This window comes from Acromyrmex echinatior, chromosome 3 (assembly GCF_024713525.1).
Source record: "Acromyrmex echinatior isolate Ae372 chromosome 3, ASM2471352v2, whole genome shotgun sequence".
NCBI lineage: Eukaryota > Metazoa > Arthropoda > Insecta > Hymenoptera > Formicidae > Acromyrmex > Acromyrmex echinatior.
In genome coordinates this window covers 23360756-23388395 of record NC_141854.1, presented here as the reverse complement: position 1 = coordinate 23388395, position 27640 = coordinate 23360756, and the positions used below count along the sequence as shown (strand labels likewise).

At 33.8% G+C, this 27640-nt stretch overlaps 4 protein-coding genes across 5 annotated transcripts; 2 read left to right on the top strand and 2 right to left on the bottom strand.

Moving 5' to 3' along the window:
- Positions 1-19: 19 nt before the first annotated feature.
- On the bottom strand, positions 20-16368 carry l(3)80Fj (lethal (3) 80Fj). Its single transcript, XM_011051615.2, has 13 exons — positions 16091-16368; positions 15904-16006; positions 14561-14756; positions 14145-14484; positions 9713-13526; positions 5186-6671; positions 4467-5103; positions 3968-4312; positions 3623-3816; positions 3335-3546; positions 3009-3262; positions 2641-2862; positions 20-2517 (listed from the first exon to the last, which is right to left on the bottom strand). Exons 1-13 carry the CDS (start codon positions 16103-16105, stop codon positions 2389-2391), a joined length of 7947 nt encoding a protein of 2648 aa, XP_011049917.2. The 5' UTR covers positions 16106-16368; the 3' UTR covers positions 20-2388.
- Positions 16369-17825: 1457 nt separating this feature from the next.
- Positions 17826-21419, top strand: Fbxo42 (F-box protein 42). 2 transcript variants are annotated; one of them, XM_011051613.2, is made up of 7 exons: positions 17826-18449; positions 18570-18913; positions 19260-19420; positions 19514-19644; positions 19830-19969; positions 20066-20196; positions 20289-21419. In XM_011051613.2, exons 1-7 carry the CDS (start codon positions 18326-18328, stop codon positions 20803-20805), a joined length of 1548 nt encoding a protein of 515 aa, XP_011049915.1. In that variant the 5' UTR covers positions 17826-18325; the 3' UTR covers positions 20806-21419. The 2 variants fall into 2 exon arrangements, with proteins under 2 accessions (XP_011049915.1, XP_011049914.1); XM_011051612.2 differs by having other exon boundaries at positions 17827-18449; positions 19511-19644.
- Positions 21420-22206: 787 nt separating this feature from the next.
- LOC105143334 (NFU1 iron-sulfur cluster scaffold homolog, mitochondrial) lies at positions 22207-24602 on the top strand. The gene is made up of 6 exons (XM_011051608.2): positions 22207-22353; positions 22601-22862; positions 22968-23042; positions 23576-23991; positions 24059-24162; positions 24253-24602. The coding sequence occupies exons 2-6, from the start codon at positions 22786-22788 to the stop codon at positions 24475-24477; spliced, it is 897 nt and encodes a 298-aa protein (XP_011049910.1). The 5' UTR covers positions 22207-22353; positions 22601-22785; the 3' UTR covers positions 24478-24602.
- On the bottom strand, positions 24591-27606 carry Rack1 (Receptor of activated protein kinase C 1). The gene is made up of 5 exons (XM_011051610.2): positions 27374-27606; positions 25870-26078; positions 25345-25551; positions 25027-25137; positions 24591-24944 (listed from the first exon to the last, which is right to left on the bottom strand). The coding sequence occupies exons 1-5, from the start codon at positions 27480-27482 to the stop codon at positions 24627-24629; spliced, it is 954 nt and encodes a 317-aa protein (XP_011049912.1). The 5' UTR covers positions 27483-27606; the 3' UTR covers positions 24591-24626.
- Positions 27607-27640: the final 34 nt, after the last annotated feature.

Genomic DNA, 27640 nt, shown 5'->3' with positions numbered 1-27640 from the left:
AATACACAAATGACAGAGGCACACTTTAATAGATTTTTAATTTGCGAGAAACCTAACTGCACAATTGTATACAAAAATTTAGAAAGCCGGCGGCAAAATGCTTCTCTCAAACAATCCTAGTTTAAAAAATGTCATATGCAAATGTAGCCAAGAATCTACTATAATAATTACTTTTCCTAAGAAATTTGTAAACAGAAAAGTCTAAATATATTAACATTGATCAGCATTTGGCGACCTACCTATGATGTATTTGCTACTTAATGAGAAGGAAACGGAGTCGATCCGTCGTGTGTTTACGGAAATCTCGGGCCATGTGAAACAGCTGAAACGCACGACTAAGTCGCGAGTGAAGTGTTCCTCTTTGCTCGAAAAACGTGAAGTGAAGTGCTACTTCTGGTTCATCATATCACTGCCTCCGATCCGTTTCGCTCCCGTCTTTATGTTTGTCGAATAAAGCGTTATAACGCTGAGTCGAAGTGCGATCTTCGATTCTAGGGAGAGAACAATTGCCGAAAATTGCATCACGTAAGTAAACGTCGGGTCCATCGATAAAAATCATATAAAAATACAAAATCCTGCGATTGTCTAGTACATGTTTGTTTTCATGTGGCAGCGTGGATGCAAAGTGGATTGCACGTCGCGAAAGTCGGTAAATGTGGAGCGATGCGTTTACGGAGTCTGTGCCGAAGACACTTCAATGATCGAACCAGAAGTACCATGGCGTTCCGGAGTAGCTCGAGCTGATTTAACAACCTTTACGCAAATTATAGATACTTATTTCGGCTAAATCAAGCATTCCAGCTGGATAGATCTAGACATACCTAAGTCTGTTCATATTTCTATCAACACATCGATACTTTTTTTTATTCTAAAACTATATATATATATATATAAATGAAAAACACAATATTACAATAATAAAGCCACATTGTAAATTTTCTCAATAAGTTTGCGTTACTTGCATTTTCTACACAATCACATCCCGGGGGGATTCTTCCAGAATAGTTGTTTTTTTAGGACTAGGTACAGAAAAATGGAAATTGTTAAAACGATTAGCTAGCTCGAGCGTCGAAATTTAATATTGAATTATTATCTACAAAGCACAAACTAACAATAACATTACATCAATGTTATAATTTTCTTAACAATGTAATTGTTATACAATATGTTATATTACATTTATATTGTTATATTAGAAATTATAATATTGATGTAATATTATTGTTAGAGTTCTGTGAGTAGATATTTTTACCGAAGAACTATCTTTGTTACATACAATTCTTTCAAATATTTGCACGAGTAACAACGTCGCTGGTATAGAAATGATAATATATATTCAATCACTATTAATTATTTTTTTTATATTATCCTTTATATTTCTTTCTCTATAATTTTTAAGACATCTCTTTATTATTACTACGCTTCGTCACATTTTTTTCTAAAAGGCAATAATATAGAAAAATTATCTGTATAAAAAAATGAGATGTTAGAAATAATTTATATTAACAATCAATTCTCAAGAGAACACCTTTAACTAAAAAGGTCTCCATCTTTTGGCTTAATCTTGCACTCTTCGTTCTTTCTTAATATCGACTATATATACTAAAAGAATTCAAATACGCAACTATACTCTTAAAGCAAATGGTACCACTTCTGCTAATACGTAAACGAGTTTATACATCTGCAAAAGTACAGAAAGTGCAAACAAAATAAATAAATCTAACAGGAGCAAGCGAGCGTTTCCTATACAGCCTTGTAGTTATATGAGCGAATTATTGTGAGCTGGCTTCATAATTCTACAAATTAATCGTGTAGATTTTCAAATATTTTTTCTTACAATAAATGAAAAAATTAATTTTTTTTTATATAACGTATACATAGTACAACCGTGAGTTAAGTCTATAAAAAACTTCATGTCATTGTGTTTAACATAAATGCGATTATGGACAAAACGTAAAGACTTAAATAATAAATCTTGTTTCTTCTTCAACACAAAGAAATCTCGATAATAGATACAGACTGTCACCTATGATCTTTTAAGTGAGAAAACGCTGGTGCGATTATCGACATTGAGAGCGTTAGATGTCAGGCGGTTATATGAATCATAGAAAACATTTTTCGTAAAAGTATGTACAATTCTGGTTCGAATCGTTTGATATATTCAGGACATCTTAGTTTAAGTAACTTGAACGCCATTGAGCGACAGTTCCGCTTCACGCTCTTTAATTGTTTATCGAGATACAATGTTGAACGAGCTAATTTGTTCATAATGCAGGTGATACATGAACGATAATTCTCTTCTTTATAGGGATCGGGCGAATAATGACGGATAATACGATTATTGAAACGGGTATAGTGCGTAATAAGCCCCGGGAAATACAATATCTCTCACGTGAGTAACGTATCATCTAATTCCTCTATTTTGCCTTCTGGTTGAGAAAGAACTTTACGCAACACTTTGCTGACCACGTCAGACAAAGACTCTTTTGCGCCAGCGTCCAAGAAAGCCATGCAGCGCTGAAAGAAGATGGACAAAATTATTATTAACATTTTATATGAAAAAATAATTACATATAAGAAAAACAATCACTTAAAAAAAAATTAAATAAATTTTGTACTGATTAGGAAATAGCAACTAACTTGATGTTCTTCTTCGCCCTGTCTCAGCCGAAGCACCGCGATAAGTGCGAGTTCGCTGTTTGCTTTGACATATCCGTTCTTTTCTTTCGTGCCGTTTACCAACATTGGCAAAAGTGCCCTGAGCAATTCAGGTGACATATTTTCAGGTGGTATGTTACGCGCGAGATGAATGCAAACTCGGGCGAGTAGTTGCTTCACGTCGTTGCTGTTATTATTCATCGACTAAAAATTACAATGATATTGATTTTAATATTATAAGATATAATTATTATGCTTAAATATTTCATGTTACGTGTCTTTTTAGATATCATTACCAGCAATTTATTGAGTCCTGTATATATAAACATAAATGTTCTTCTCGAACTTACTCTCACAAAAGGCGATAAAATTTGCTGTGGTATTGATTGCGATTCATTCATAAGATACTGAAATAGATATCCACATGCTCGTACGCCGTTCATGACAATCTGTACTCTGTCAGCAGCTAAATAGGACAGTATCACTGTGCAAACACGATCCTTTTCTTTAGGATTGTATACTGTATCTGGTGATTCCTTTAGTGCTACAAAAAGCGCAGCTGAACGTCCATGCCTGAGCACCCAGTCGGCATTAACGTCGTTACCTAATCGAATATTAATTGTATTAATAATAATTATTGTCAATTTAAGTTACATTATATTCTTCGTGAACTTACATAAGAGATGATCATTAAATGCAATCGCTAATTGCTCCGGAGATAACCATCGCAAAAGAGCGCCGAAACAACCGGCAACTGCATTCCTCGTTATATCCTCTGAATGACCAAGCATACTGCTCAGTGTTGCAAATACCTGTTTCTTCATAGGATCAGTCATTTTGTCGCCAGCCGGGGTCAGTACACCTCTGAGAGCTTGTAGCATTGTTTCCCTGTATTTCGAACAATATTATAAATTCTTGCAAAACATTTCAATACTCGAAGGATATATCCACAGATTGGAATTACCTTATCGCTGGATCATCTCCTGTTTTGATACCAGTATGAAGTTCAGTGAATAAAGGATCGACACGTGTATGGATGACAATCAGATTGCTAAGAGCATAAGCTGCTTTCAATCTGACCTGCCGATTACTATCGTTCAAAGCTCTTAAGAATGTAGTTTGCAATTGCGGCAAGAATTGTTTCAGCATAACGCCAACCTATAAGCAAATCAACAATTTCGAATCAAAAGAACCTTTACTAAAATGTAAAAGATAATGTATTATATGCGTTTTCTGTTTCATTTACAAACCATATAATACGAGATGTAAAATCTTAGTAATGACAAAAATTATGTTCAATCATACAAACCTTCCCAAGTAATATAGCAAGCGTTTCGAGGACGGCTGCCTTAACGCTCCAATTAAAACGGTCGCCAAGAATTCGAATAAGCGGACCGGTAATGTGTACGACGCTCGGTTGCAACGCGGCCGCGCTGGACAATCTTATAACTTCTCCTAGTCCTTGAGCTGCATGTTCCTTTGCTTCCGGCAAACCGTTCAGTATTGCCTCTCTGAAGATCGGTAAAATCGGTGTGATTCCCTTGGGAAGACAAAACCCGGGTAATAATTCTTGACCTTTCAAATCAGACACCGCAAACCGAACGGCTTGCCTAATGTCTTGTACGTGCGCTATTTGCTGATCAGATGAAAGAGTCTGTAAGAAGTAAAACAATTGAAAGAGCAATTAAAAATGTTAATATTATTTTAAGAATGAATTATTATAATATAATTTATTTTCAACAATTTTTATATTCTTATATATGTTGTATTAATTTTCGAATTATCACGCATTTCAATCTATATATTACCTTCGTGACGGCTGTAAGTGCCTCCCAACTCATCTGTAACACATCCCTGTCTTCATCAGTGAATAAGTGAATTAAACCTCTAAGCAATTGCGGGACATACTGACTATAATCAGCGCGAGTATCACGACAGAACGCACAAAGCAATGTCGCGGCGCTCCTCCGTTTCGAGAGATCTTCCGCTCTCGTGGCTTCCATTAACTGATCCATCACGGTCCTGACGCCTACTTCATCGGTGACAGAAAGAACAACAGCCTGACAATACTCTAACTCCTGCAGTTCGTTTGCCATTCCTTGTGCACTAGAAAGAGCAGTGAGTAATGCTGGTAAAATCCTATGGAGGAATCTTGTCAATGCTTCACCTGCCACACTGGCCAGTATCGACAGTGCTTTCGTATTAACCGGCGGCGAGGCTAATTGTGGGACTAGATACGGCAATACAACGCGCGACTTGATCGCCATCACTTGACGTAAACCGTCCAAAGTGTTCTCTGCCTCTGCATGGTCGGGCGAGTTCAATTGCGTCAACATTGCCGGCAATATATCATCGAGGGCGCGAACACCCACCGTGGAATGCAAGCCGTCGAAAGTTTTGGCAGCAGCTTGTCGAACCTCGGGCAACGGATCGCACAGTGCTTTTCTAAAACAGGATTACGATCTCCTTATCTAAATGCCTGATCATACGTTTTGGTTGTTATCGTTTTAAAGATGATTATACTTACCTCACTGTTGGCACGAGGCTGATGACGAAGGTAAGAACCATATCTTTGTTGGTGCTCGCCATAATTTCTGACAAACCTATGCATACTCCTTGACGCTGATCGGCTTGGTCACTCTGTAAACCTTTTTCCAAAATCGGTATGATTTCTGGCAATACTCGTTCTCCCAATTTCCGAACGAGATCGCCCAACGTCCGAGCGGCTACCTGTCTTTTGTCGTAACTCGTGCTCGCCAAACATCCCAACAAAAGAGTAAACAGCGTTGGTAATATTTCTCGCAGCGTTCTCGGTGTATTCGTTACCACTACCTTCCAAACGTGGAGAGCTGCTTGACGTACCATAAGAGCCACGTCCGATCGTCCCATGTATAGTCCGGCCAAAACACGATTTCGCCTCTCCGCACCCAAAGCATTTATAATAGCATAATGTGATTGTTCTGTACCAAAATTATCATCTTCGCTCGCGGTCTCGGTTGACATCTTGCCTGATACACCAGAAATCCTGTAAAGTAGATCGCCTAATAGTTGCACAGATGAATATCGGATACGCCAATTATCGTCGAAGAGACCCTTCTCCAATTCCGGTAATAATAGCATTATAGCCGAATCAGCATAAAGTGTAACGATACGTTGTCCTGCCCTTAATGCAGTTTCCCGCACGTATTCGTTCTCGTCGGCTAATGCCTTCAGTATAGGATTGATTATTTGTCCAATATATGGAGTGAATTCTGTGGTGAATGCACTCGGCATGTATATGAACATCATAATGTATCCATCCTTTACATGGGGAGCGATATCAGTTCTCTCTGCGGTACTAATGATCTCGGGCATAAGTTTGTGAAGTTTCTCGACTCCTAATCCGCGCACCACTTCGGAGAGACCTTGGGCAGCTCCGGATCTGTCGACACTACTAGTTTCGGAAGTCAGTGTTTGCATCAACCATGGTAGTAGATCTTCGAAGCTAGACTCGCCCATTCCTCGCACCATTGCACCCAGCGCTCTCGCCGATACACTACGTACTTCGGGCACTGGATCAAGCAAGCTTGTCTTCAGACCTGGAATAATAGTCGGCAGATAGGGAGTCAGATCTTTCTGATCTGTTAAGGAGTACATATTGCCAATAATTTGCGCGGCCATCTTTCTGGTTTCCGTTGAACGATCGAGAAACGCGCGTTGCACAACAGGCATGATCAAAGCTAGTGATGGAGCATCAATAAAATGTACAAATTGCGTATCCAGTAATGTTTGCAAGCAAGTGGCGGTTTTATGTGAAGGATCCTGTAGCGCTTTTAATAACACAGGCACGATAGCTTGAATTTCCGGATTGCGAATGACGCTTCCGATGACCTTAAGCGCTTCTGCGCCGGCTTCTTGTACTTTTGTGTGTGAATCGCTGAGTACTTCTATCAATTTTGGGACGATACTCGGCAGACAACTGCTTAACTGTTTTGGTGCACAGTACGCCATAGCGCCAAGTAACTCGACAGATCCTAAAAATGAGATACATAAATTTTAAATCTCAGTATAATTGTTCTTTACCTTTAAATTAAATAATGTTGCTTTCTAAAACAAATGTATTTTAAACACGCATAATTTTTGAGATGTTAAATAGCTCAATACCAAATCATTCGATTATCAAGCAACAGATTATGAGTTCAATTTCTGGAATTATCAATCCACATATATGATATTAAGAAATAAGAAAATATTCAACTATAAATATAATAGGAAAAAAAAATATTCAAAATATACATTTAATCCCAAGATAATTAGGAATAAATAAATCGCTTCGCTCTTGAAAAACAAAAAACTTCTAAATAATAAATTTAAAAGCAAAACTCAGTCCTGGAGCATTGGATAAGAAGCTTTAAAGCTTCTTCCTTAAAAATGGTAACTATTATATAATAAAATCAGAAGAAATCCAAGATCCATATAGAATTTGTAAAACGATAAGGAATGAAGCAATTCAAATATTAAAATCAATAGATAACTGCGAGATTAAATCTGCCGAAAATGATATCATACGAAAAGGTGTAAGGGAGGTAAAATCATTCTCAGAGAACCTTGATAAATTCTAGTTATCAGAGCTGATAAAGATAACACAATGGTAATTATAAATCGCGAAAGTTACAGAAGTAAAATGTATGAAATTCTTAATGACCACAACACATACATTTTAGTAAATAAAGATTCCACCAATAAAATAACAACGGAAATTAGTAATTATTTCCAAAAAATTGGAAAAACAAGGAGTACATTGACCTAAACTTGTACAAAAAACTGTATGTATCAGACGGCGAACTCTTGAATTCTTATGGACTGCCAAAAATTCATAAGGAAGGTCATCCATTGAGAATAATAGTTAGTTGTATAAACAGTGCCTTTTATCCATTAGCGACTTTCTTAAAGGATATTATAGACAACAATAACAAAAAGAATTTTAGTTATGTTAAAAACAGTTTTGATATTGTGTGTAAGCTCAATCGAAGGATAATCAATAACAATTTCAATATTATAATATATCATTTGACATGATTTCGATGTACGAACATTCCGACCGATTTAGTATTAAAGAGTATTGAACGTAGGTAGAACCTGATTGAAAACAAGACTTCGATTCCTATCCATGAGTAATTTGTAAAAGCAATTATGATTATAATTAACTCTACATTTTTCAAATTTGACAAAAAAATATTTAAACAAATTTTTGGCCAATGGACTCTCCATTGTCCCCTACATTAGCGAATATTGTTCTACAAGACTTAGAACAAGAAATTATTACGATTAATAATATTGTCTCGTCTTTTTATTTCCTTTATGTTGATGACATTGCATTGTTCGTCCATAAAGATAAAGTTGAGAATGTTTTGGAATTGTTTAATTCGTATCATGAAAGATTAAGGTTTACAATAGACTTTGGCGACGAAAATGGCATTAATTTTTTAGATGTTAAACTAATGAGACAAGAAAGAAGAATCATCTTCGATATTTATAAAAAACCTACTAATTCAGGGAGATATTTGAATTATTATTCGAATCATTTATAAAAGGGGTGCATAATAATCGGGCAATTAGAATATTATTAGAATTATTAGAATATTATTTTTATCCCATCCAAAATTTCAAGAAAAAAACATTTCTGACTTAGTTCACACTCTATTAATGAATGGTTATCCTCTCGAATTCATTTTTTCAACAAAACAGAATTAAAACTTTAGAAAATAGAACTAATTTAGATAAAAATAGTGAATGTAATAATAATGAAAACTCCAATTCTAATTCCAATTTAAGGAAAACATTTTTTATAATACCATATTTAAGTAAAGTATCGGAAAAATTTAAAAAATTATCACACAGTCAGGGCTTTAATATTGCTTACAAACCTACAAATACTTAATAGATTCATTAAAACTGGAAAAAATCGTGTAAGTAAAGAGGACCATTGTGGAGTGGTTTATAAGATAAATTGTCTAGATTGTGAGTCTTCTTATATCGGCCAAACAAAAAGAAAATTAAAAACTCGAATCAAAGAACATAAAGTTGACATAAGAAGATCCATCTCTAAGATGTCAGTGGTTTCACGTCATCAAGTGAATGAGATGCATGAATTGGATTGGGATAATATTAGAATTTTAGACACAGAACAATCATTATTTAAAAGAAGAATTTCTGAAATGATATACATAAAAGTATACATAAAAAATAAGTATACATAAAAGTATACATAAATAATAATTAATAAGCAAAGTGACACTGAAGATTTGTCCTTTATTTGTTTTTTCTAAAGAAAGATCTGTCTCACACTTAAGAAAAGTCACTTATTAAAAATCTAGAACAATCTAAACTTTTGACATATATATAAATAGCGGTAACATACACGATATAATAACACAAATAATAATACACAATGTCACGACGAATTTCCATCTGCGTGAGGAAAGTGCTTAAGATTCATCATTATATCTGTAAAGCAGGTAACGATTCAATCCTCATTAAACTAAATTTGACTTAAATTTGACTAGAAGATTTTAACGATAGTTTAATTTTTAAATTAGAATCTAGAAATTCTTGTTCTACATAACTTGCAATAAATGATAATTGACGCTGCAACAATGTTGTACGATGCACCTTCACAAGATGAAAGAACACGTTTATACATATTATACGACGGCTGAATTTAATGTCAGATATAGGTATGTAAATTCTGCGTTTTACTAATATTTGTGATTTTACTAAAGATGGCCACATTGTGGCCGTCTAGATTTTTTATTAATGTAATGAATTATTAAATTTCACAAACAACATCCAGTGCTTTTTCCAGTGCTCCAAGGTTTTATGCTCCTTTTTTATACATTTCATATAGAATTTCTTTTTGCCAAGACTATAGCACTATTGACAAAGTCTCATGTATCAAAATATAAAAATAAAGGTAGAAAGACTAATGAAATCTTGTATGAGATTAAAATTCACAGTACAAAAATTTTTAATTTACTTAATTATTAACAGAATAAACGATATTGCATTTAATTACCTGTTTTTGTTCTCCACGAATCTTCTTCTAGAGCTGCTAGTAGACTTGGCAGAACAAGTTTGACGCCATGGGCAGAAAGTTTACTCATAACTACTCTGGCAGTGTCATCGGTAGCGGTTCTCACATACTGACTCGAATCACCGAAGCACAACAGTAAGTGTGGCAGTACATGAACGATATAAGGCTCAAACAATCTTCCGAGCATTGTACATAGCATCTCGAATGCAAATAATGCACCTTCGCGATGCCTGTAGTTCTTTTTGTCTTGAATAGCGTGAGTTAGTTTGCTCATGATGTCCAGTTGCTTCAACGCGAGAATTCCCATACCTTTAATAAGCCCTGCCAGTCCGTATGCTGCACCCTTACGCTCTCCATACTTGTCTGATTTCAGCAACTGGTCCATTAGATTGTCTACAATTTTCGGTGCGTCCTCCTTAATAGCATCCGTCAGATGTGGCAGACAATTGGCTACGGCTTCCTGCACTTGCTGCGATGGTGTGGAGAGCGCCGCAATGAGGCGCATCACAATGGGCTTGATTCGCGGGTCGTTCTTGTCTAAATGTCTTGCCAGGGATCCCATGAGGATTACCACCGATTGCTTGATCGAATCGAAACTACCAATTTTTGGAGCTTTATCCATGAAATTTTCAAAAACTGGAAGCAGCGACGTAATGTTCGCACTGCCATGAAGGTCGACTGCTGCGACGGCAGCTGTAAGCATCTCAGTGCGTACGGATTGATTTCGATCACCGAGCCCGGTTAGAACGAAAAACTGGATAAGTCGATGCACCGTGTCGGCGGTGAGAAGCGGCGCTATTTGAGCGAGAGCGAGCGCTACTCCACGCCGAGGGCCCCACGTGTCGATCGGCTGTTCGATAACACGACCGAAATCGTTCAACTTTGGTGGGATCATAGCCAGTTTCTCCTGATACAATTGTAATAGGTTATCTAACACAGTTGGCGTTAGATGCGGCACGTTGGCCAAGCTCTGGGCTAGCGCGTGTGCGGCCGCTTGTTGCACCGGTTCGACTGGATGAGCGATATCCTGGATCAGTTCTTCGCAGAGGACCTCCGCTTGCGCAGTAAAATCAGCCGCGTTCCACAATTCGTTAGCGAGGATCTTATTTTCGTCGTTTACATCAAACTGAGCGATCCACACTCTCCTTGTGAGTCTATTGAACTGATCTTGATCCTCCTTCTGAGACGGGAAAGCCTGTCGAATCACTGTCAATCCTCTGAGAGCCGCGTCTCTCACGGTCGACAACGAATTCTGTAATGCGCCAATCAACGAGTCTATATCCTCGCTAGTGGCGATTGCCGTACCCGGTTGACCGCTGCCAGACTGTGCGACATCTAGCAAAGTCGCTACCGCATGAGACTGCACTCGGCTCGTGGTGGTCTCCATAAGTTCAATAAGCAAATCGAACATTTGCTTGCGTGGTAAAAGTCTAGGATGCCTGAGATCTTTCAAATCGGTAGTGCTACCTCTCTGTCTAGCGTGTTCTTGAATCAATTGCAGTCCTTGTACGATCATGCCCTCGTCTTTATATGATGTCAGAGTCTTCCTTATAAAAGGAAAAACGTAACAGAACGCAGGCGCTGTGAACAATTCCTTCTTTTTGATCGTTACTGCATGTATAAGATTCAACGTTCTTTTAACCGCTACATCTAAATTTTCTTCTTCCCAAGATTGATCCAAGTCACACTGCGGTTGCAACTGTCGCAGCGTAACGTGAGCAATAAGGTCACCTAGAATCGCACTATTATCTATCGTCACTGTTTGGCGAAGAGATACATAAAGCTCCGACATCTCGGGTGCTGCCAGTGGAGAACCTAGATTCTTCAAAATGCTTGGTAGAAGATCCTTTAAGTACAAAGACAACTCTTGTCGATTGCCGCGTATCGAGCATGCTACTAGGGACACAGTGTTATCTATCTTAGCTTTCAATTCAGTTAATCTCTTGCGAATACCATTCTCCTTCGCAATCTGTGCCTTTATAGTTTCTTCTTGTTTAGGCGTCAACTTTGGTTCCTTTATTTTGCCTTCTCTCTTTCGTTTCTCATACAACTCGCGCCGTAGTTGAAGCTCTTCTTGCTGTTCCTTGAATGAATAAACTTTACTTTCTCTTTTCATATTCATAGAACTAAGGATATCGTTCTCATCATTAACGGGCAATACGGTCTTATCGTAGAGCTCTCCCTCGGGAGTAAGATACGTGAAATATTCGTCCTTGGTAACTCGTAAGATCTCTGGATCGTCAAGTTTGCTCGTAACGTTCGACACTAGAGCGGGTAGAAAAGCGTCCGGTGCAAGTGATACGATTTTTATAAGTGCATTTTCGTAGTTCGGCACTGGTTTATAATTCTGGATTAACATCTTCCTCACTTCATTGCTGTAGGTACGTAAGAAATCCTTTGGTACGAGATTGTAATTCTTGGCAATTTTAAACCACAAATTTGGTACGGCTTTGAGCAGCGCCGGGTAATGAGATGGAAGCAAAGCATCTCTGGTCATTTGATAGGTATGTGCTTCGAATAAGAAGGAACCTGAGCATATGGCAAACAATCCATCAGCAAGACACCTGCCAGTAATTTCTCCTATTGAGGTATCTTCTTTATTTTCTTTATCTGATTCTGATCTAATTTTAACGTTTTCCAAAAATTTGTTAAACTCTGTTAACAACGCCTGCGCTGGCGTGTACGTGCTCAAACTAGTCATAATTTTCTTGACTAACGGAGAACATCGTTGTCTTGTTGCAGAATTTGGGGCAGTGGCGCAAGACACGATCGCTCGATGAATCCCAGTTAGAGCTTTCTCGTTCAATTTATCGGAGAATTCAGTGATAAGACGTTCACAGAGTAACATAAGATGGTACAAAATATCGTCGCTGCACGTAGATAGAAATTTTTCAGAAAAGAATATTTGCTCGTCTATCGCATTCCACAGCACGCTCTGTTTGTCATTCTCCACTTGGTCAGCTAATACGAATTTGAGTAGCAAATACGAAGCGACCAGGCCTTCGGTTACCGCCGCTGGTTGTGCGCATTGCTGAGTAGCTCTTGTTATTGCTTGCGCAAGAATCGGTGCTATCACGCCCGAATATGAAGAGGCGGGAGTCGAGAAGAATAACTTGATATAGGCAGTACGCACTGCAGCAGTAGACGTTTTCGCTGCCATACCCTTTTTAAAAGCATCTACAACAATTTTTGGTACATTAGACGAAAATTTCTTTGACCACAATGCCATCATTTCGAGAGCGTGTATCAGTGTCTTCTCGTGAACTTCAGTCTCGAGCACTTTAACAAAATGCTCACAAGCCGTTTCGGCTAATTTCTGTACGCTGCTACCCGAAGCCACATTGTAACTGAGATTGCCAGCACCTTGCAGAACAGATATCTTATGTGTTGCGACCGTGAGTTTACCCTCCGATCCGTGAAATACTGCAAATACAGATGATAACAATATTTCCACAGCCGTCGTATCGGAACACTGTATAGCAAGTTTGCGGCACGCTTCAACTGCTTCATCTCGCACCAAATCCTCCTTAGAATGTAGATTAGCAAATAATCCTTTACTTATTTCTTGACTGTATTGACTCAAGTCAAGACTCAATCCATTTAAAATATGCCCAACTGATTCGATTATGATCTCTGGATTTCGCAACATAGCTTTTTGTAAAGCGGGAAGTAATTGAGTTTTGAATTCTTCATGAGTCAATCTCCGAAGAAGTGGCACAGCTGCATCGACTACATACAAATCTGGTTTTTTCTTACAACTAATCGTCACTTTTATAAAAACATCTATCATGTTTGTCTGAAATTTAGAAAAAAACACATATATAAAATTTATTAAAAAATTATGTATGTGTGTACTTTTATGTATAATTTTTCTTCGTAATAAAAAGAACATTGTAATAACGTATGCAAAGAATAAAACTTTAGTTTTATATAAATAATGTGGAAATTGCTAAATAATTAACGCGAAGTTTGCATAAACTGGATATTGTAAAATATTTTTAAAATATTATCCAAGATTCGCTTTGACTTATCTTTTTCGCTTATTTGTTATTTATATTGGTTAATTTTAATTTATTATTGTTTAATATAGAAATTTTGTTTATGTAATTATTAAAAATTTTTTTTAAATAAATATGAAAAAAAAATAACTACATGGAAAGAACGATTTCACTGCAGTATTCAAAAATATTGTATTCATTTAGCTAGATACAGATCTGAAAATTTTATTGTCAAAATAATTATGCAGAATGCTTCGAGCAATGTTGCAAAAGATTTTGACATTTCAGCAACTGGCTTGAGCGTCCTATATAATTATTTTGATGGTCTTAACAAAATTATTTTTGGATCTAAATTTAATTAAATTTTTACTTTTAGAAAACTCTTCTTTCCATGTGTATATTCTTTTTTCGCTTACCTTCAAATGCTCCACCAAATCACTCTTTTTTGTAGCAACTAAATATTTTGTAAGTAAACTGGCTAAAATAATTATACCATTACCAAGCTCCAATTTTATTAAATGTTCAACATAAGATTCTATATCTTTAATGGCTTCCCATTCGTGTGCGAGTAACGTATACACTTTGTTAGCAAGTTTTTTATCTGCAGATGCTAAAGCTGCAGCAGATAAATTTGCTTGTGCTTCAATGAGCTTTGCTAAAGATTCATCGATTTGAATTAAATGTTCGTGATATCCATGAAAAATAAGTAAAGTTGACCACTTTAATGCGATATACGCAGTTAGAGCAGTGTTCAAGCTAAAAGAATGATTTTAGAAAAATATTATTGTAAGTAGATAATTGATAGAAAATTTATTCTTGAAATTCGACTTACGTTGCAACCACATTCTTATGCCAAGTAGCTTGCTCCGAAATTACAGTTGTCATATGTTTGATAGTAGCATCTGGTTGTTGTTTAATTAATTCTACAATTAGGTTTTTCACGTAGGACTGAGAAGCACTATCTTTATATCTATGTAGAGTAAGTGATACCACCTTACAGATTCCATTAACAATTTTGTCATTAATGCCTGTAATAAATAATTCACAGCTCTCATATATAAATAATTTATAATTTCCAATAGCCTAATTGTAATAGATATAATTTGGTGACATCAAAAAAAATTTTTTTAGATAAAGCTGTTGTATATAGTAATATCTTTTCCCTAAAATCAATCGAATTATATACACTGAATATTTTATTTATTACTTTCTTATAAGAAAATAACAAATCCACTTCAGGATTGAATATCAGAAAAGAAGAATTTGCATTCATATATTTAATATTTTTAAGCTGTAATTAATCCAACAATTTAAATAAATCTGAATTCCTCACTAAAAGACAAACAAGAAATTTTTATTTATTTCACAGATAATAAATTGAACATGCTATTAAAAAAGTATTATTAGAAAGCATGTTATTAAGATTTAAAATATATATGAAATTAATTTCTGCAGTGGAAAAATTATTTATAAAAAATTATTCAATGTTATAAAATATTCATTTCTAAACTATATATATATTCTATATACTATTTACTAAGAAAATAAATTTGTATATGCTATTTTTATAGTTGAGCTAAATTATATAGAACACAGTTGCAACAAATTCATTACTTAATTCAAATATATTAAATATATTTTTTAAATATTTATTACATAATTTTCACAAAAATATATCACGATATCTTTGACAATACTTAATGGAAATATTTTAAATCCCATTAACAGTTGCAGCAAATTACTTGATTAAAATATATAAAATATATTTTTAAAATATGTCATATGTGTTACATAATAATTTCTATAAAAATATGTTAGATGTCTTTAATAATGTTTAACGAAATAATTACTGGAGTTATCAAACTTCTCATACATATCATACATATAATTTGTAACGATAATCTTTCGACTAGACTTTAAACAGTTGAGAACTAAGATAAGAAAAAAAAGATATTTGATAAAAAATAATTAAAGTCATATTGTAAATAAACTACTCCAGATCGTTCCAAACAAATGAATGATAGTTTTGTCAAAATCATGCATGAATCACAGAGCGACGAATCGACGGCAGCGTCGAAAAACGAATCTGTCCCCGTATTTTCATAACATCGCCGTACGTAAGTGTCATTTTATCTCTCATCAAAAAATAATACGTGTCTCCCGCGATCTCCTTACCGGGATTTGACAATACGCTGGCGACATTTTGCAGAATCTCACGCCGCTCCTTCTTACTGGCGGTCTGAACTCGATTTGGCAGATCCTTCAAAGCTTTTGCTAGCTACAACAAAACATATCGATTATAATAACGCAGCGATGTTGAAGTAATACAAAAATTTTCTTGTATTCCACGTGACTTGCTCACCTCGACATCCGCCATATTTCTTCAAAAGCCGGACTGATCATAAAGCGCCGCTCTTCATGGGCACGTAGTTTGCGCGAGCGTGATTAGAGACTTTGGATTCTCGGAAGAGAGAATGGCTATCTTTTGTCCCTTCTGTCACATTTCAAAAGTGTTTCATACATATATTCATATATTTACAAATAACAGAGCATATATATTTCTAAATGACAGAGTATACATTTTTTTTTTACTTTTGTTAATAATAATAAGGTCTGTTTGTGTGACTGAACAAGAGTGTACACTTTTGGAACTTCAAATGAGATAGGTATATATTTATTATTTCTTTGAAAGTGAGAAAAAGCGTTCTAGTGCAGTTTAGTGTAGGAATAAAAAACAGATCTATGAATAAGAAAGATGTTCTACCAGTAAATAAAGATGTAAAATTATAACCGTAAAATTAATGCAAATTGACTGACTTAACAATTTAGAATTTTATTAATAAATAATATTATAAAGTTATTATAAATTTTTTTCTCCAACAAATAAACTTTTATTTTATTCGTTTTAAGGGTCGAGAGGAGTGACAGAAGAGACTGGAGATCTCTAGTTGAAGACAAATTTCTTTATGCTGAAATACTGGATAAATCGCGTTTTAATTGCAATATTTATAATCAGAAAAGGCTCCTGAATGTTCGTATAGAGCGATTTTTTAGGGAAAAAGGTAAAATAAAAATTTGTTCTGTTATCTCATCCGATGTGTACTACAATGCAATGAAGGTACACATAATTTTATTATTACAAAATTTTCAAGAATCAATTTGCAAAACCAGCTTTGTATGCGCCTTTACATACTCTATACCTATTTTCAGTACTGACAGTGAATTTTGAAGCAGTTTAAAAATTCCAATAGCTGTGTTCAACAGAAAAAAACAGCTTTGCAATTGTGTAAAATTCTGTAATATGATTGATCTTGTTCTTAGTTCCTTATTAGATCTAAATGTATAAATCAATCATATTCAAGAATTTTACAATTTTGTAAAGCTGTTTTTTCTGCTGAATCCGAACGCAGCCTGAGTGAGTGCTTGCTGTTATTAGTATATTCTTTTAGATCATCCAATCAAAATTTTAGATCTAGAAGAGTACATCAATAGCAGCGAGCGCTCCATCAATTATTGAGTCCGCTGAACGCAGCCATTGGATGCATTGGCTGCGTTCAGCAGAACACAACAGTTTTGCAACCGTTTTATGATTTCTGCTGAGATACCACTCTCTGCTGAGGACCATTTCTCTTGATCTAAAAGCATAACCCAATCAGCGCGAAGAAAACTTCCAACAGTTGCAAAATAAACGTGTTCTGCTGAACACAGCCATTCAGTACTACTACCGCTCAGTGATTTCTTATATCTGTTTGATCTATACTTTTAGTTCTAACGGAATATGCCAATCAGATGCAAGAGCTCACGGAGCGCTCAGTGAGCGGTAATACTGAATGCATCCATTGACAAGTTCAAGACGGCTAAGCAGCTAGACATACTTACCGAGCGATTGAATATGATTGGATCTATAAATAACAATTGTGTTCATTTGCTCGGCAAGCAGACTAGCCGTCAACCTGAACACGCTCATTATTAAAAAGCACCAAGTGCGTCATCGTGTCGACGTGTGTCGTCCAAAAGCCTTGATGGAAAGCTCCCATAATGAAAGTGACAGCCAATCAGAAGCATTAATGGTTGGTGTTATAGTTTCCGATTGGCTTTTACTATTTTACAACGAATTTGCGATCGCATTATAAATTTCGCTTTAAATCTGAAGTCTAGAGGAAATTAGGAAAATAGTCCTATCGCAAAGAGAATTTCCAAGTTGTAAGATAAACTGAGATAAATACTGCTGAACGTGGTCAATCTGTGGCATGACAGACAGTTGACGAAAAAACAGTGTAACAAAATACAACAAAAAGCTATTTTTGAGCATATTCCTGTTTCTTTTTTCAGTTTTCATTACACACTCTTTATTTTATTCTGAACTATTCTGAATTACAGTTGTACGTTTTGTAAAATTGTCAGGATTGTCGTGTACTATAAAGAAAATGCATACATACTCGTCAAGTAAAAAGATTCGTGCAACTTCATAAAAAATGTATTTTTAAGAATAAACTTTTTTATCTCCATGTGGAAATGAGGATATTTCAAGTCCAAAATTTTTACATAAAGTACAGTCGATTTTCATGGTACGTTTGTGATTGTTACTCCATGCAAAATGCAATGCAAAATCAATGATCTACCCGATGAATTATTGGAGTATATCCTAAGTTTGATACCACCTTACAAAGATCTCCAAGAGTGCAGGCTCGTTTGTAAAAGATGGTATCGCGCTACCAAAAGTACGTTTCTTTTATATTACACACTTATTTATATGTCAAACATATGAATATGCTATATAAATGAACTATCAATCTCATCAATCAATTCCACATATTAATATATATTTTTTGTTAACTTAGATGTAATAGAGCACAATGAAGCACATTTTCAAAAGTCTGTCGCTTTTGGATCTTTGTTATGGGATTCATTACCATCTATGCATTGGATATCTACTATTGGAAAAAGACATTCACATTCTGCTTGTATATATGATAACTCTATGTATGTCTTTGGTGGCTGTACAGCTACAATGACAACGTTCAATGATTTATGGCAGTTAGATTTAGGCACAAGGACATGGGTTAGACCAATCACTATGGGCAATTATCCATCGCCTAAAGCTTGTGCCACTATGCTGTATTATAGGAACAGTTTAATTTTATTTGGAGGTTGGTCTCATCCGTCGCCATATCCTTTACATCAGGTAACTATTCAAATAAGAAAATAATAGTTTCAGTTGAGACTATGTATATATATATATATATATATATACACATATACATATATATATATATATATACATATTTATATACATACATATATATACATATTTATATTAGACTTTTATAAAAGTATTCTTAAATTAGATTTATGTCAATCAAATCATGTGGTGGGAGATACATAAAAAAGCTGTAATTTTACTGTTTAACAAATTTTGTTATAAACTTATTTTTTACAGCTTGCATTATTTATATTTTACATATAATTTGTAATATTATTTTAAAAAATAGACATATTGAAATATATTAAAGTAGATAATATATTTCCAGCAGTGGAAATTGTTTAATGAGTTACATGTATATTGTATAAAGTCAAATAAGTGGACCGCTGTAAACACCTTAGAAACTCCACCACCAACATCTGCACATTCTGCAACAATACATAGGAATTTAATGGTTGTTTTCGGCGGAGTTTGTAATGGATACTACAGGTATATTTTTGTAAAATTACATATGAATGTATGAAAGTAAAAATATACTATATACTTTTTATGCACAACATTGCTTGTATTATTTTAAAGTAGTTCTAATGATATATGGTGCTTAAATTTGGATTCATATACCTGGCACAAACAAAGTACATCAAATTTGAAGCCACAGCCACGTTATGGCCAGTCACAAATTAAACTTGGAGAGAAACATTTACTTGTGCTTGGTAAGAGAAATATCTACTTATGCTTCATGTTATTATTCATTTCCTAAAATTGTATTTCGATATTAAAACAAGTATTAGTCTTGTTAATTTTTTTTATATGAGAAAAACACATTGAGATTTCAATTTATTACTGTCAAAATAATTAATATAATTAGATAATTACGTGAAAATTTCGAAATCTACAGGAGGTTGTACAGGACCAAATGCTGCTATGAATGATGCTTGGTTGTTAACGATGGAAGGTGAGTCTTGGACATGGAAGAAAGTCAATATGCACAATACTGAATGGGCACCAACACGTATTTGGTGTCATCAGGCTTGTAAGGTATCTAACTTAATTCTACTGAAATGCTACTCCATTGAATATAATTGGTCCATATATTGCTATTAATATATATACAATTTTGTTATTTGCACATAGGTGGGAAATTATATCATTGTACTTAGCAAAAATAGACGTCAAACAAAGCCAAATGATATGAGTATCTCATTGAGAAAGGTTCAAAGGAGTACTTCACCACGTTTATGTGAATCAAATCTTTTGCCCGAAAGGTCTGATGTAATTATAATATAGCATTGTAAAAAGTTACACTGACAAAGAATAACTTTAACACTTTGCTATTATTATTAATTGAATTTTTTAGGCAAGAAAACGTATCTACTGTAGATAAAGATGAAAATATAAATGGACGACATGGAGCATTCTCTAGATCACATTCGCAAAATGCACATCCTTCATCACATACGTCTAATATCCCAAAAACGATACCATTTTATGGTGATAATACTCTAAGCATGGCCGCATTTCGCGATCAACCTCTTCGTAGTAACGCAATCTCGAATAGACAACGTCAGTTGGAATCGCTAAGAAGAATGGAGGAAAAAATTCGTAATAAGAAGACACAGCTGATAAAAGTATCCAAAAAAGCTGAGAACACATTATCGATATTTGTATTGGATATTACTAATGTTCTTTCGGACGACTGCAATGCTTTGTGGATTCCCTTAAAACAAAATGATCGTTCGGGACCCGATGAGAGAATTCTGTATTCTCTTGTAGTGGGAAGGGGAGAATTAATAGTTTTTGGAGGTATTCGTAGAGATGATTCTGTAGTATATAATGATCTCCATTTTATAAATCCACCTCGATATGTTATTTAATATTGAAAAGCAATTAAACATAATATCATATTATTTTATGTTATTACTTTAATTTTTTTTCAAAGATCTTATTTTTATTCAATATAATTATAATTGTATAATATAATATTAAATGGCAAATGAGTGATAAAAAAACATGTTAATTGTTTGTATTAATATTTATACAATAATTTACTTTTAAACTCTAAATATATTACAAAAAGAACTAATTATGTGTACAAAAGAACTAATTATGTGTACAAAAAATGAAAATAAACAATAAGAATGAAAAACAGTAGAATTAAATATAAGTCTTTGTTATAAGTTTATTATAGAGTTTAAAAGTTAATTATTAATTATGTATATAATAATCTTTTTATTTGTTTATAGTTTATATTTCAGAAATGGTACAATGCTTTACAAATATATTATGAATGTGAAAAAATAAATTTAATAATAAGATTATATGGTTGCTATATTAAATATTGTCCATAATTACTACATTACTAAAATCCGAATTATCTTTAATTTGTTGGACTATTTTTAAACTATTGGATATTTAGAAGATATAATTTATTTCTCAACTGATACATTTGAAAATAAATAAGATGTTAATAAAGATTTGGAATACATAACATTTTTTATATTTTGACTATATTAAATTTTAATAAAATAATATAAAATTAGAATTTAGAAAAATTATAAAAAAAATCACCTGAAATTCTGGCTTATCCTCATCCTTTCTTGTTGCGCCACATATAAATAAAATCTGTTTTCTATAGCAGAATTGGGGGTTGATTCTGTATCTTCAAACAAAGTGAAAATTACAAAAGTGAGCAAATTTAGGTGTTGACTAATGAAATTATCAGTATTCTAGTAAATTCGTTCACTTTTATAATTTTCACCTCATTTCAAGATACAGAATCGATTACCTAGTTATGCTTTTGGAACTTAAAGCGAGATAGGTATATGTTTAATATTTGGCAAAAGCGAGAAAGACGATCGACCTCCTTTGAGATCATTGACTGCAATTTAAATGTATTCAAAATTGTTCCAAATTTGTAAAATAAATATAAAGTAGTGTTTAATTTGTACTAAATCTGCATATTTTATCATCTACTCATGTATAAGGTCCATTGTGATATTTAATTGGATGTATTACTAAACAATTTATGCAAATATCATATTTACTTGAATAGTTTCTACTCTGTAAAGATAAATAAAAGAATTGTTCAAATCAGATGAGAAGACACCCTATATAATGCTTACATTCGTTTATCTCATATGATACTTTCCACTCATGTAGTGTAAGTACGTTCCATTTTGCGCATGATATATCATCTTATTCTTGTTCAACATTCAGTGAATAAAAATAAAATAACCATGCATATGAGAGTACAGTCAACGTGATGCTACAGATGTTTGGAAGTGTTTTTTAATTGATCAGTTTGTAAATTTCTTTCTTCTAATTGGTCCATCAAATGCTTCAAAGCATTTGTAGCGAGACTTTGATCACAGCCTAAGCCTGAGTATCATGCAGTAAAAAACGAAACTGGCAATATCGATCGGGTATGCTACTGGTTTTTTCTATCGCATGTAAAATTGACAAAGTAAGCAGTCCATATAAAAGTTTTGTGATTGCGATTTATCTAATTGACGATATCTCTTCAGTTTACAAAATATTGTCATCTAAAAAGTATCCGCGATTTTTTGTCACTAGATGTGTGTTGATGCCGTTGATGGTCATATATCTAGTGACAAAGTACCGCGAATACTTTTTAGATGACCCAATAAAAAATGCTCTAATTTTATCTAGCAAATTTCAGAGAGAGAGAGAGAGAGAGAGAGAGAGAGAGAGAGAGAGTAAAAAAATACAAGAAAACGCGCATGCCTGAGACAACGCATGTGCACATGCGTCGATAAAAGGAAGAGAGATCTTTGACAATAATGACAATTTGAGGGGAGAGAAAGACAGGAGAAAGAGACAGTTTAGAAACAGCAATGGATAAAGTTTTTAGATCGTTCCATACGAGCCGGCCGGCATTGTACAGAACATTAACAAACGAGCAATATACGCAGTAAGTAATTCACTTTCCATCGAATAGATATAAATTTTTCTGCTATATATGTTTATATTTCTATTGATAGCTGTAGAGGTTCATAAACATTTATGTGTTTTTCAGGACATTCAATAAACTTCTTGCGAAGCAAAATGTACCTACAATCAGTAGAATGTTATTGGCGCAAGAATATTCAACGTAAGGTTTACAACTTCATTGTTTGTCCATATATATGAAAAATTTCGTATACTGTACCACATGGATATCTTTATCCAAATATAATCAAATGTGTCAAAAAATCAGATTTAATTGTTGCAATTTAATCCACAGATTGTCAGCAGAAACCTGCTAACAGATGATGGTATATCATTTGTAGGAATTAAGTAAAATTTTGTAACTTTTTGATGATAATTTTTTGTAAATAATTACAAAATGACACTTATTCTGTTTCTTTTACTAGATTATATTAAGCTTTGCTGGTAAAATGTAAGCTTAAAGTGTAGGTACATACTAAGTGTATAGGTTAATACTAATTTGTCACAATATTCTGCTTAAATCTGCTGACAGATAGCTAACTAATATTTTGTTTCTGTTATAGTATTTGTTAAAAGTATTCTATATATTATATTTCTATTGATATTTCATCGACAAAATTTGCAACAAATGTTTTGCAAAATCTGTTTTCGACACAGTTAATAAAACAGTAAGTCGTTTATACACATTATTTTCAGAGTTCTCCCTGTTGGCGTTAGACACTTACATGGCGATGGAACAGTTTGTACATTATCCCCTAAACGCAGTCCTCTGATACATAGCCAACAAAGACGTAGCATGTTTATCCAAACGCAAGATACACCGAATCCAAATAGTTTGAAATTTATCCCAGGAGTGTCAGTATTGGGAGAAGGATGTACGAAAGACTTTCCAAGCGCTAAGGATGCATACTGCTCGCCACTTGCAAAAATGTTATTTCGTATCGAGGGAGTGAAAGCAATATTTTTCGGACCTGACTTCATCACGGTTACAAAAGTTGATGAGGATGTAGAATGGAAATTGTTGAAGCCAGAGATATTTGCTACCATTATGGATTTTTTTGCAAGCGGATTGCCGGTCATGGATGAAGCTTCCCAACCTGCAGCGGATACACGTATGATGTACAATTTTATACAAAATGTTCAGGTAAAATAAAATGCTGATCGTTTTTATTTCTATAGAAATTAATGCGGAAGATGATGAGGTTGTTCAGATGATAAAGGAATTATTGGATACACGAATACGTCCTACAGTACAGGAAGATGGTGGTGATATTGTATTTATGGCAAGTGTTTCTAAACTATCTTAAGGAATTCCATCATGCATCCATTGTCTCAAACGTAATAATACATTGTATTTCTTATAATTGCAATAGGGTTTCGAGGAGGGTATTGTGAAATTGAAAATGCAAGGTTCATGTACCAATTGTCCAAGCTCGGTAGTAACATTAAGAAACGGTGTACAAAATATGATGCAATTCTACATCCCTGAAGTACTCGGAGTTATACAAGTAGAGGATGAGACAGATAAGATTACCGAAAAAGAATTTCAGAAATTCGAACAAAATATTAAGAAAATGGAAGAAAGTAAAGACAAATAGAATTGTAGTTATAATCGTTTGTACGCGATAGTGGATTTGCATGTTATCTTATAATTCTGTACATTGTAGACATTGTATATTATATATTAAATGTAAATAATAAGACTTATAAATATTGTTGAGAATTGTAAGTTTTTATTACAAAGTATTTATCTGCTAGATACAGAAACTTGCCAGACACGAATAGTATTATCAGAATACCCGGCAAATAGTGTCTGGCCATCAGTGGACCATGCGAGAGACAGGCAAAGGGGAGGTTCTGATTTACTGGTTGCAGATACGACTTCGGGTTTCAGTTCCTCGACCATCTCTTTAGTCTCAAGATCCCAGATTTTGATCCATGGTCCAAACGCGGCACAAAGCCAATAACGATTAGGGCTGAAGCATAAAGCTGTAATGATGTCGTTATGATCCAAAGTATGAAGATGTTTTCCATCATTCAGATCCCACAGCATAGCTTTGCAATCCTGCGAATAGAATTAATATAATATATAATTCATATGATAAAAATGCATTTTGAATGATAAACATGGTATATGCCATACGCACCTTTCCACCAGATGCGCATAGTGATCCATCAGGTGATACTGTAACGGTATTCAGATATCCTGTATGACCACTATGATTGATCTTCAATCTGCAATTCGTTAAGTTCCAGACCTATAAAAGATGTGAATTGCTAAAATTACTAACGAATTTATCGTGCAATTAAAAACAAAATATATAGCATTTAATGTCAGTCCCATATCCGCATACACTCATAGATATATCATGTGTATAATGTATAAGATATCCATCATTCTTACCAAACATTTACATTTATCTTGACATTTACATGAATCTTGTAAATGTAAGCTTTATTCTTACCTTGACAACACGATCCCAGCCTGCAGAAACAATGATAGGATTTGCGTGGTTGGGAGAGAAGCGCACACAGCTGACCCAGTCTGTGTGTCCATCATCTTGGATGGTATATTTGCACTCAGCTAATGTATTCCATAATTTAATTGTCTTGTCTCGTGAACCGGAGACAATCTGACGATTGTCCACAGAGAAAGCGACGCTCAAAACATCCTATATTCAACAGAAATTAATTTTAACATTTAATTAATAAAGCAATATTTGTTTTATAATTTTTTATATATCGAATCGATACTTACGGCATTATTGATTTAATCCTACCTCTTCTATTTCTCAATAAAAAAAAAATATTAAAAAAAAAGCTTCAGTATCTCATATTTTTCGCGAAATTATTTCTTCCATCGTAATCAAGATAAATAAAAAAAATTCATATTATGAAGCGATACTTCATAATATAGAAAATTTTTCCTTTATCTTTTTTTGTGAAGAAAATTCAAATATGTATCGTCGTGACGCGGAGCGAAGTCACACCTTGGTATGGTCTTCAAATCTTCTAGTCGTACGACCCGCTGCCAAATCCCAAAGACGCAATGTTTTGTCCCACGAACCAGACAGAGCATAATTGCCGTCGGATGAAAGAACTACGTCGCTTATGAAGTGTGAGTGTCCATAAAGACGTTTTTGTGGGATGCCATAGTTAGCTTCGTCACGCGTCAATTTCCAAACGATCAGAGTCTTATCTAAAATGGAACAATAATACATAAGCTGCAATTGTTATTTCTAAGAATTTAGGATGATTTGACTAAACTTTAATTAACTTAATTATCACAATATCTGTACTATTTTATTAAGATGGATAAAAGTAAATTTTTATTATCTAAGACATGAGAAGAACGATTAAATTGAGAAAAAAATAATATAATTATATAAATTTTGCAGTAATTCTAACAGTTAAATTAATCGTTAATTAAGTTAATGAAAATTGCGAATATTGCAACTTAATTCATTTTACCAACTTAAATTATTTTTAACTTCAATTTAACTTATACTTTATCCTTTTCTAGTTTTGAGCATTAAGCTTATTTCTATCAATGTAGCTTTAATTGGATCAATTTACTTTCTATCTTTTCCTAATTATTAGAAGATAAAAAGAAATTTAAACCAAGATTAAAGTTAATAAACATTGGAAGAAATGGATTAGAAAAAGATAAAAGATAAATTAAACTGAAATTAAAGTAATCTATATTGATAAAAATAACATTAATGGGATGATGTAGATGAGGAGCTCTGTGTGAGAATAATCAATTAGCAACTTCAATCCTTCATCCTTGGTTTATAACAGACTGATTCAAGAATTTGAAGAGCATGAATAAAAGAATATATGAGATGAATTGAATACTCTTGATATAAAATCCAGTCAATTTTTTTAAAAGTTATTACAATATTAATAAAAAAACTGTTTTGGAGAATATTGCACAAAATATTTTACAAAACCTGTTAATTATTTCAGTTGTCCATTTCTTATAAAAGTAAAATATTTGATATATTAAATATACTCAAAGTTATTTTTGTCAAAAAATGGAGTTAATTGAATTTTTCAACAAGCTTTTCAATTGTAATCTGTTTTGGGAACGATAAATTAGGAAAAATAAGTTAGATACAGAAACTTTAAGCCTGTTCCTTCTTACAAGTTTATCTTTTCTTGTTTTCCTATCATATTGATAAGAACAAGAGAAAAATGAATTGTTCAGCTAATAAAAATAAGAAATTCAAGAAATTCAGCTAATAAAAATAATTTTTTATCTGCATCATCCTTAATTATATATAGTTTTACAATTGTTGAACAGATGGAATATTACATGTAAAGTTTACTAATTAAATAAAATTGTGTTTTGTAGCACAAAATTATAGTAAAAAAATGAAACAAATATAATACTGAATTAAAATATAGATTAAAAAATCAGAATTTTATTACAAAATTATAAAAAAGAGATTAGATAAAAGGAGGTAAAGGCTAGCAACAGTCGATACTTGCCACGTGAAGAGGATAAAATCATGTCCGGATATTTCGGATTTGTCGCAATTTGCGTGACCCATCCATTGTGGCCACGAAGCGTGCCTCTTAATTGTAAAGTTTCCGTCATTTTGAATCGCTCTCGGCTGCGTTATATCACCGATCAAAACGGATTACTCCGTGCTTACCACGTCAAATGATGAACGAAAAAGAACAAGCGGCACGCCGGACACGGTGCGCAATTATTTAACCGATATTCATAAATACATAGATGCGCCACCTACTATA

What these genes read in the sequence shown, in the direction of transcription:
- Fbxo42 (XM_011051612.2), top strand. Translation starts at nt 18,326, where the DNA reads ATGCAATGCAAAATCAATGATCTACCCGATGAATTATTGGAGTATATC. An exon ending in ATGGTATCGCGCTACCAAAA is followed by an intron (nt 18,450 to 18,569) that starts GTACGTTTCTTT and finishes TTGTTAACTTAG; the next exon opens with ATGTAATAGAGCACAATGAA. An exon ending in GGTGTCATCAGGCTTGTAAG is followed by an intron (nt 19,970 to 20,065) that starts GTATCTAACTTA and finishes ATTTGCACATAG; the next exon opens with GTGGGAAATTATATCATTGT.
- LOC105143334 (XM_011051608.2), top strand. Translation starts at nt 22,786, where the DNA reads ATGGATAAAGTTTTTAGATCGTTCCATACGAGCCGGCCGGCATTGTAC. An exon ending in TTGGCGCAAGAATATTCAAC is followed by an intron (nt 23,043 to 23,575) that starts GTAAGGTTTACA and finishes CATTATTTTCAG; the next exon opens with AGTTCTCCCTGTTGGCGTTA. An exon ending in CCAACCTGCAGCGGATACAC is followed by an intron (nt 23,992 to 24,058) that starts GTATGATGTACA and finishes TTATTTCTATAG; the next exon opens with AAATTAATGCGGAAGATGAT.
- Rack1 (XM_011051610.2), bottom strand. Translation starts at nt 27,482, where the DNA reads ATGACGGAAACTTTACAATTAAGAGGCACGCTTCGTGGCCACAATGGA. An exon ending in GATTTTATCCTCTTCACGTG is followed by an intron (nt 26,079 to 27,373) that starts GCAAGTATCGAC and finishes GTTCCATTTTAG; the next exon opens with ATAAGACTCTGATCGTTTGG. An exon ending in GATTTGAAGACCATACCAAG is followed by an intron (nt 25,552 to 25,869) that starts GTGTGACTTCGC and finishes TGTTGAATATAG; the next exon opens with GATGTTTTGAGCGTCGCTTT.